This window comes from Telopea speciosissima, chromosome 1 (genome assembly GCF_018873765.1).
Source record: "Telopea speciosissima isolate NSW1024214 ecotype Mountain lineage chromosome 1, Tspe_v1, whole genome shotgun sequence".
In the NCBI taxonomy this organism is placed as follows: Eukaryota; Viridiplantae; Streptophyta; class Magnoliopsida; order Proteales; family Proteaceae; genus Telopea; species Telopea speciosissima.
In genome coordinates, this window is record NC_057916.1 from 17,199,730 (window position 1) to 17,210,667 (window position 10,938).

The following is a 10,938-nucleotide window of genomic DNA, read 5'->3' on the forward strand; positions in this document are numbered from 1 at the left end:
TAATTAATGTGATTAATTAGTCTCTTATTCCTTATTTGATTGAGTATAGGATTAATTATTTATGCTAATGCAAGGGATGGATGTTGCCTGTAATGTATTGTCTGCGCACTTTCAATCTAATGACCAAATAAAAATAAAAATAAAATCCTAATGGTATATATAGAGCAAATATGAAAATTGATCCAAATGCCATTTTTCATTTCATTGGTTACTCGGAGGTCTAATTCTAACATTTTCCTTGTCATTTAAGAGAAAAATTAATAATCTTGGTTTTATATAAAGTGAGTGTGTAGGAACGAAATCCTATGATGATGCATAAAACGAATGGATCATACAATGTAACAATATAAAGATTTATGTGATTTGACAAGATTACCTACATCCACGGTGATCTGCACAAGCCAAAATCTGCTACATGGGAAGTTTTGGTTTTACATATAAAAAGGTTTTTAAGAATAGTGATATCACACAAACCACACATCAATCGCAAAAGGTCAACCGACTTTGAGGATTGTAGAATAATGGATATACACAACATATACCACACTCACACACACGATGTGGGACTAAACCCAAGCACCCAGTGTACCTTTTTTATTTTTTTAATAGTTTTAAGAAATTGGTTGAAAACTAAACTTTAGTGGAATATTAGGAAATAGTTAACCAACTTTAAAGTCATAATCATCATAGCATGTGGACTATTGTTTTTCAAAGGATAGCAGCAGTTTGAGTTTCTGATGCAACCCACCAACCTAACATGGACTTTAGTTAGGGTTGTTTCAGTTCACAAAATTCCGACATCAGTATGAATTTCATGGCATAACTAACCCGTTTATATATATATATATATATATATATATTTATGGTCTATTTCAGGATCTAATCTGACCAATTAACTTATTTTTTTATTCTGAATATTTGTAATAGCTTCAGAAAGAAGATGCTTCAAATAGAAACTCATCTTCTAATCATATTTAAAGGAGTCATCATATGGTCTGATTATCAAGAAAACCAGTTTCTTTTGTTTTTTTTTATGGAATATGTATGGTCTTGGAGAAATAATAAGCTCATCCCCAGCTTGTCTCGAAAATTAATCTGAGTGAAGTCTGGTTGGAAGTGTATTGAAGAACAGAAAATTTTAACTAAAACAAAAATAAAATGGATATATCTAATCTTTACCAACAATAATTGGCTAGTATAAAAACTTTATAGATCTAGTAATTAAAATTTGGGTAAGGCAAGAGAATGTTGGTTGGTAGTGTAGGCCCTGCAAAAGCGCAGGGGGCAATGAAAGCATGCACACAAACATCAACATGGATGGGATTTTTTTATTTCCATAGAAATGGAAAGCTAACTTTATGTGCTCCTGATTCTGGACGCATGAGCTACACAACCAAGCAGCGTTTGGCAAAAAGCACACTACCTAGTCTCTTGGCTTCTGCGTCCAGACACAAGAGTGCTAAAGTACCACCCTACCCCCTATCAAATAAAAGATTGCATCTATGTTGATGCCCCTGCATGCACTCTTATTAGCCTCCACTTTTGTGTATGTGCTACAAGATTAGAAAGTGATCTCTTGCCCTTTTTTTTTTTTGGAGGGTGGGGGTTCTTGCTGTGAAAGACAGACAAAATAGCTAAAAAAACAGGCAAGAACGAGTGTTAGCAGATTATCCTTCCCTTACCTAATGATCGTTTCTACTACAAGTTTACAGCTCTTAGCTGATCAATGACCTACAACCAGTACAATTTCTTTAACAGATGGCCAAACCAAAATCTAAAAATTGAGACCATTGCCAAATTGCCTGAGATTCAGTGACACTTATATGAAATATTCTCAGTCAGATCATTAGTTATGGGTGATCCGACCATTTATAGCACTGACCACTGTAACTGAGTTATCCAAAGCCCAGTTACCAAAGTGCCTGGAGTGAATCTCAGAAATTCAACAAAGGACTAGAAGAACAGGGTTGACACCCTAGTAGAATACAGGCGCCGCCAGAGTGAATCTAAGAAGAGTGTAAAAAGGGGCTTCATAACACGATTGAAGCTGTTAGGGGAATGCTTGTGGAGCTCAAATGGAGGAAATAAGATGAAAGTAATAAAATAACAAGGGAAGAACCACCAAGAATGTGCTTCTTGTGGAGACTGATAACAGAGCATATAGAAGCTAAAATTCAAGCATATACAAAATCTATATTTCCTAGCAACCATTCCTAGTCCTAGATGCTCTACGGCATACAATGAAAAGTAACGCTGTTACAGCACCAAGTGCTTATGAGAATAATTTGGCTGTCAATTGTAAGATCTCAGAAGCAATCTCTTCATACCTGTCCCTATACATGATACTTGACAACTTCCCAACTGACAAACAAAAAAAAAGAAAAATCCACCACAAACCTTTCGTTAGTTTCTTTAGCTGCAAATATAGCTCCAAGAAAAGAAACATCAATTTTCTCCTTTCCTCTCTGCCCTAGAGTAAACTATGCTCCCTCAAACCAACCCCCTCCCCCCTTTTTTCTAATAAGTACATGAAATAGCAACCACTAGTAAAGTGAACGTCAATATTGCTGGCTGATACAGTAGAGGGAGGTTGTGTCGCAGGACAACAACTGACATGCCAAAATAAGCTCCATTTAAGGGTTAAGAAGGAAATACTCAAATGCAATTTACAAGGGCCAATAGGGCATAAAAAAAATAACATAAGAGCATAACCATTACATAAATAATTCTCTCACTCTGCCTGCCTTCTAATGCACTGAAATTTATTGCTCAAGATAATACAAATCGCAACAAGTTCCAAAAGTTCATGCATACTTCCAACTATAATGAATCAAATGTTCATACTAGTCAACTAGAGTAACTTCCAAGACAAATTATGAATCTTGAAAAAAATCTCTTCTTCAATGATGCATGACACCCAAAGGTAAATGTTTATAATGTTGTAAGATTCCTGTCCTAAACCAGAACTATGCAACCCTTATCTCTTGTTACTGATCCCAATCACTTTGGTCATGCAATAACTCAGTTTGATATTTATTGCTTTATTCCACCTGAGAATTCACCTGTTCTGCTGATAAATGCCACAACTGTTAAACATAAAATTTCACCATTTCTTCACGCAACCTCCCCAAGTCATTTTCTGCTTTGCATTGGAAGTTTTGTTTCACTCCATCAAAACTTCAACTCTCTTCTTCCACAGAGAGCACCTGAGCACCTTTAATGAATTTTTTTCTCCCCTTTATTTTGTATTTTCTTCCTCCTACAGATCACAACAATTTTCTGATAATAATAAACTTTTTTCGAACTTCCAAAACAGTAACATGCTTCTTAGAAAGACACTCTGATATTTGTATTCTGTAATCCTCATCTGGACTTCCAACTCTAGATCGTTTGACGTGATTTGGAAAGCCATCTCCTTCGATGTGTCCACCAAGCTTAGCAGTATTCGCCAGAGGCCCTTCTCGGACAGCCACAGAAACAGGCATATTTTGACTTTTTGGGGCCTTGATTCTGCCCTTTTGCGGTCCTCCTCCTCTGCGTAGGCTGGTCGATCGCTTCCCCCCCCCCCTTTTTATTCTTTTTTCTCTTTTCCTCCTCCCCTGTCTCTTTTCCCTTCTTCCCTTTCTTGTTTATTGTTTCTCTGGTTCGCTCTTCCCTGCCCCCTCTCGGGGTTTGGTAATATAATTATTTACCAAAAAAAAATCCTCATCCGGCTCTTTCTTGAAAATTAAAAACACCTAAAGAATGCAAACAGAGAGATTTGATGGAGAGGCTCCAAACTTACCAATCTACTTTAAATTCAACGAGTAAAAGAAAGAGTTGGAGCAGCTAAGTCCAACTGAACAAACTAGTTGGTTTCTTCAATGGTAGGTGATACTGTGGTTGAAAGCTGATCTTCTTCGGGCTGGATAACATCTCATACACCTAGTGGTTCCACATACAGAGGAGAATACGACAAGCCATATTCCTCATCAAAAGCCCCGTGGAGAGTCTACAGGCCTTATTACCATCAAAAGCCCTACCACTGACCTCCTAGTTTCTTCTCCCAACCAACAAGGTGACTTCCAGGATGAGACATAAAGATCCATGTCCACCAAAACTATGGGGTATAATCTTATTATTTGGACCCTGAATCTATACTTATGTAAAAGAAGCCTCCTCATGAGTCACGATGTGTGCTCTCTTAAACATAACAATCGATTTTACATAACAAAGAAACCACAATAAAGATAGGGGAAAGTTTTCCCTCACATGAAGGAAAAGGACAGCCATCAATGGCTGCCCCCCTATTTACGAATGGTCGAAAAAACTCCCACTGTTGTGCGATACCCTATGGACACCCATTCGAAGCCCCGAATCGTTATCGTCTACGGTTCCCTAGTGCCTCTCACAAGAGGGGGTGGGACCCACCCGGGGCACCTGACCGAACACCCTGCCCAGGTGGGATCCACCCTTCTCTTGTAAGAGGCACTAGGAAACCGCACGGGTCAGGGAACCGTAGACGAAAAAAATTCTCGGCCAAGGGGTTGTCCCTAGACCGTGGCTGAAGGAAAACTCGGTCCTTAATAATGCATAAAAGACTTCTCAAGTATCCAACAAAACAACAAGCATCAACTATACACTATTAATCTAACATGAATCATACTCCTAGCAGTCCTCCTTGGTTAACTGATGTCCGAGGAGCTCCATGATTGAATTTTCCACAACCCATGTGAATCACTATAGGCAGACCCATCAACAGCAAAGAAAACTCAGCAGAAAGTGCAGTTTCATTTTATGACTCCGGCATTCTGCATCTAAGTTCAACTTTTTGACAAGACTCTGACAGTGAATATCATTTGAAAGTTTTTTGTAAATCCAAATCTTCTTTCCTGTGCTTTTAACAAGATATCACCTCTTGGTAAAGTGATCACACAAATTTCAAATCAGATAAAACGAAGAAAGGCTAGAACAACTATTAGCAGTCCACCCTTGCTCCATGGTCTAAAACTTAGATTATCAGCATCAATCAACACAAGATAAGATAGTTCACATGATTCGTATCCTGTCCTGACACAGAACTAGGAAAAAATGTGGTTTTCAAATGAAAATGATAATAACATTGAATAAGTGAAATCCATACATCCACAATCCAAACAAAGTAGTAGACTAGGAGAAAATAGAAGAACATAGTTGTTGATTTCAGAAGAGGGAGTCAGCACTAGGAGAATTAAAACAAGTTCTAGAGTTTTGAATAAGCATAAAGAACAGCTGGAGTACATTAGAATTAATGAATTAAAGGTGTTGGGTAGATGAATTAGAATTTAATAAAGGTCCTGAAAATATACAGTATGAGAAATAAGCTCTTGATGGTGGCATGCTGTGTGAAAGGATGAAGTTAGGATTGATGGGAGAAAGCTGTAGTAGTGATCTAGAAGTCGTTTCATAAAGATATAATGGTACAAGTGTTGTTTGAATGGGAATAAGAGGCTACGGTAACAAAGCCCTAAAAAGCAAGCGAGAGGAAGCAATAGGAGATGGGAAGGTTTTACAGAACAGACTTCTCTCACTGTCATAAGTAATCAAGCATCACCACATGGTGTCTCCACAATGAGCAAAACAGCTAGATTACAGAACGCCAAAATAAATATATGATTTCACCATCATCAGTCAACTTGAAGCAAAATTGCTCTCACAAGATAATTCGTGGAGATGGCAAATCAAATTGCATCAAATCTACAACCGGGCGTGGAAGGAGGTGAAGTGTGTATCTTTTATAAATCTACTTAAAACATTAACCGGTATACTCCATATAAATTATTTTTTTGGGGGGAGAGAGAGAAAGAGAAACTAACAGTTATCAGAGAAATCCCTAACCAATTTGATGATCTGAAGAGCCAGGGGCGGGAATTAACAAAGAAGAAGAAGACATCTTCAACTCACAGATAAACGTCACATCCTCTAGATCCATCGGACAAATACCCAACCCTAGAATTGGATGAAAACGAGACCCTGACCCTACAGTGAACAGACATCAAATGCCTCTTCGTCCTCCACCCCCCGGATTTAAACCTAACCCAACTCACCAGCTTCACATTGAAATTCACTGCCCCAAGGCTCCGATCCGCTGCCATGGACTTGGCAGCATTGTCTTCCACATAGGTCGACGCAGCAGCAAACTTCGCCCGCAATGTTGTCTGGTTCCTCGTCCCCTGATCGAACGGTGGCAGCGACGTCTCCGCGAGGTCTTCACGACCGTATAGCATGTTAACGAAGAAACTGTCGTAGTAGACGCTCAACTTCTTGTTAGGGTTTCGAATTGTGAAGCCCAAATCCCAATTGGCCGTTAGGTTGGATGTGGAGACGTTGAAGTAGGAGACGGATGCCGAGTCAAGTTGAAACTCGGGGACGCGAGGGCGGATGATGAGCCAGATGATTAAGGAGATAGCACCCATGATGACGATCACCACGATAATTGTGATTGTCAAGCTGCGGAGGAAGGTGTCGCACCGTCGTCGCCGCTGGTTGTCTGAGGAAGGACCTGGGTATGTGCTGTAGTATGAGCCTGGGACTGGCGGTGGAGCTGCGTATGGGTAGGCTCTGCCACCAGTGGTGTTGGGGTAGATCGGGTGCTCGTCTGACTGGTACCTAGAAACCATCACCGAAGCAGCCGCAATAGCCCCTGGATTCATCATCGGATACCCTGTCACCGGTTCCGATCGGTCCTTTGCTATCGACTAGCATCCGTACAGGAAGAATAGTTCTTTCACAGAAAGAGAGAGAAAGCGAGAAGCTGAAGACTTCAAGAGTTCCACTTCCACTACCAACTTCAGAACTGAGCACAGGAAATAGTTCTTAAGATAGTTCAGTTCCCGAAAGAGAAAAAGAAAGGAGTAGATATCTGAAAATTAATCATCACATGAGAACCATGAGAATGAGATGAAATGCTTTGCTATTGAGTTCGAAAGAGGCACATGGTTTGGTTTGTGTTACTGCTTAGCAGATATGGAGGACACACCTCTCTGGTTATATTCTAGTTCTCACTTGAAAACTAGTGTAATGGACACATGAAATCTGAAGGGATATTGTTCCGTGGATGTAAGCAAATCATCGAATCATCCATATTATATGTTGTGGATATTTATGTTGGCATAGAAGTGCATTGGTGTGTGGAGAATAGATGTACATCTTTGGGTAGCCTTGACCAATCTTATTGCAGTGAAGAAATGCATACGTATATGAAATTGACAAAACTGGGATTGCCCTAGCGAAGGTTGTGATTGTAGGGTCTTGCTACAGGTTCAGATTGACTACCACAATTTTAGGTTCAGTACAGTAGTTGTAGTGTGCACACTGATCAGTTTGAAAAAGACTAAAAATCTATTGCACTGATTCACCCCCTCCTCTCAGTGCTGAAACTAGTTCAACATTTCCTTCACTTAGCAATTTCTCTATATGAAAAAAGAATATATGGTATCAAGATAAATTTGGAGAAGCCATTTCTCATATGGCTTTTGCGGATGATCTCATCCTATTTGGTAGAGCCAATTGTCAAGAAGCTCAAACCTTGACTTGGGTCCTTGAATGCTACTACAGATTCTCTGATCAGTGTATGTTACTCAGCTCAGTTCAGTCCAAATATTGATTCTTCTCCCAAGAGGAGTCTATTAGAGCGGTTTAAAAATCGAATATGAGACCAAATTCCATAATACTAAAAACTCCTCCCAATCTGCTTGATAAATTGAATATGAGACCGAATTAAAACCCAATACAAAATCGAATGGATTTGGTTCGCTTTTGATGTTGAAAATGTGTTCCTGTTCTCGGCTTGATTTGATTTTAATTTTGACATTCTATGATTTGAACGGAATCAAAACTAAACCAATTGACACTGTTACATAATATGTCTGACCATTCAAACTTATTGGTAGCAGAACATCCACACCGCCTTCGTGGCCCGAGTGGAAAAAGAGAAGTTGCAGATTTCAAACAAGAAATCACATATTCACATATACGTTTCATGCTATCTCTTCATGCACAAAGAGGCTCGGAAGGAGAAACAGGCCGTACTTAATGGACAAGGCTCCCGTGTTTAGCAAGGTCTGGGAAGGGTCAAACGTACGTAGCCTTACCCCTGTTTCAAGGGAAGGAGAAACCACTAAGTCAGAATAGGTTTTGTGCTTGTATGAATTCAACTAGGACTAGCTAAAAACCTGAATTCATGAAACAAATTTGTGTGCCAAATACGATTTGTAGCAGAATCGACCATGGTTTCAGTGTACGGTATTAGATCGGGTATCAGTCCCCTACAAAACTGATATGATACCAATACGATATCAACATGGATTGGCCGTATCAAACAAACTTGCCTTAGGTTTCCCTTAATAAAAATAGGATTTTGACCGTTTTACCTCTTTCCCGTACCATATCATCAATACGGTATCAGAATCGACAACTAGTAAAACCGTTATGTATCACTCAATGCAGACGATGCGATACGATACCTCAAACCATGGAATCAACATTAAAAAAAAATAAAAAATCTCTACTTTAAGCATATAATTATAATCCCTGCCTTAATATTAACTGTGTAATTAATGTAAGAAAATGTTACATTATGGAATTTATGAATCTGAATATTTAAGGGGAAAAAACTGTGAATTCGGAATTTCAGCCTATCTAGAAAGAAATCCCCACCCCCAAAAAATTTAAAATTAAAAGTTAAAAAAAAAAAACCCTTTTTTTTTTTTTTTTGGTAATTAAAGTAAAAAACCCATTTTGCCACCAACTTGATCATGTCAGACCTTCCACCCAAAACTCAAAAGAAAGGAAAAAAAGAGAAGAAGAAAATCATGTCAAACCTCATAAAGCAAACAAGTCCAAGTTCCAGGAGCCAACTTGCCGGTACTGGTGTTACCCGCGAAGTCTATTCTCAAATACTCGCAGAGAACACCCATCTTAAATTCCCTGGAAACCGAATCTCCCTTCTGAAACGTTGCCGATACCCGGAATCTCACGCTCACAAGCAGAGACCCACTCTTCCTTTCGTTTTCCATTTCTGCACCCACGAAATCCTTACGCGTCACAAGCTTTTCGTTCACGGTCGTCATATTCTTCTTCTCCAAGAAGAAAGGCTTACTAGTAGTGGTCGACAACAGATTCCTTCCGTAAAATATCAAAGTATCGATCTCTTTATAGTTCATATCTAATTTGCGATTAGGGTTCCAAATATTGAAGCTGAGGTCCCAGTCTGTGTCGAGCTTTGAATCTGTAATTGTGAAGTTGGAAACGACGAGAGAATCGATCTGGACGACCGGGTATCTTGGGCGGATCATAAGCCATATAAGGAAGTATAGCATTCCAATTATGACAAATGTCGTGATCATGCCGATAATTATCTGCCGCAAGAAGCCGTAGGGGCCTGAATTGTACGGTGACGCCGCCGCCACCGGGTATTCATTGTTGTAGTAAGCAGCTGGGGGTGCTGCAGCATATGGGTATACATTGTGGGTGTTTGGGTAGCCTGGATATCCCGCCGCCGCTGCTGGCGGCGTAGGCGGAGGGTAACCCATCCCCAGCGGAGGCGGAGGGTAACCCATCCCCGGATAACCAGTTCTCATCTTGGTTTGATCATCATCATATTTGGAAGCCATTCTTCCCTTCTCTGCCTTCACTTATAATGAGAGATTAACTATATAGATTCATTCCAGGGAAAGAAAGATTGTTCGTAGCTGGATAATAGATGATTTTGAGAATGGGGGAATGGGGATGAGGGTCGTCGCACCGCCGGTGAGCCGACGGCGCTGCTAATGTTTTATACGGGAAATTGTTCTCTTCTATTGAAAATTGAAGTGAAAAGAAATGAAATTGTGAAACAAAAGAGAAGAAATTGGAGAGAAAATAAATATATTTAGTAAATACAAAACTGCCATGGCCTAATTTAAACCCTTTCCTACGGTTTTTTATGTGAGAGAGGACAGGAGAGTTTTGGCTGGAAGAAGTTACGGTTGAGCCATCCATAGCTTCTCATACATGTTCTCGCTTGCGATCTTCGCTACAGACTTGCTTGAATGGGTATTGACCCAGAGGATAATTATGGTGTTTTAGGTTGTGCACGGTTTCACGGTTTCGGTTTAAACGATTCGATTCGACATGGGCAACTAATTACCCTTTTTTTTTCAACTTCCCTCTAGCCTTCTTGTTCTTTAGTGCCTTGTAAACCTTGAAGGAGACCCTTGGTCTTAAACTCTTGTGCACAACCTAAAATACCATAATTCATAGAAGCTACAATAAATATAGCGTTATGAAATAACACTGAAGTCCAACCTGCATCCCCAGAATGCAAGTCCTAGCTCCCACTTTCTTGAAGTCCCTCATAATTTAACTAAGTAATCTAATGCACAACGTGAGGAGAAGAAGGAACTATTATAATACATGGAGAAGACATAAGGATATCAGAATCAGGAAATCATTTAAAAATCAGAGCGAGCCATCACTCCAAATGGATCAAGCCTAACATCAGAAAACAAAACTCTATTACGCAATAGCCACACAAAACAAGAAGTGATAGCAAAAATAGATAAAACTCTTTTGGCTTCAACTATAGAGAAAGAAGCATTCGACAACAAGGATTGAACCAGGTGCACCAAAGAAGAAGAACGTGGGTGTTCGGTCCAAAGGCTTAATGGCTCTGCAGCATAGATATACTTTGTGAAATTACAAGACAAAAAGATGTCAATCAATTTCACAGCCACTTCTACATATAACACACAATCCATCATCCTGCAACTGCCAATGAAGTTTAGACTTATTAGGTACAACACCCGATAACAATTTCCACAAAAAACATTATAAACTTCGGATGTATCTTCAATGACCAAATCAATCGTCATAATTTAGCAAACTCAGGAGCACAAGAATGATTAAAAAAAATGCTTAATCAACACATTTGCTCTAATT

The 10,938-nt window shown here is 39.5% G+C and overlaps 2 protein-coding genes across 2 annotated transcripts; both read right to left on the reverse strand.

The window, feature by feature from the left end:
* Window positions 1–5,854: 5,854 nt before the first annotated feature.
* LOC122664710 (NDR1/HIN1-like protein 10) lies at window positions 5,855–6,671 on the reverse strand. The gene has a single exon (XM_043860700.1). The coding sequence runs from the start codon at window positions 6,669–6,671 to the stop codon at window positions 5,919–5,921; it is 753 nt and encodes a 250-aa protein (XP_043716635.1). The 3' UTR covers window positions 5,855–5,918.
* Window positions 6,672–8,834: 2,163 nt separating this feature from the next.
* LOC122664797 (NDR1/HIN1-like protein 2) lies at window positions 8,835–9,632 on the reverse strand. The gene has a single exon (XM_043860820.1). The coding sequence runs from the start codon at window positions 9,630–9,632 to the stop codon at window positions 8,835–8,837; it is 798 nt and encodes a 265-aa protein (XP_043716755.1).
* Window positions 9,633–10,938: the final 1,306 nt, after the last annotated feature.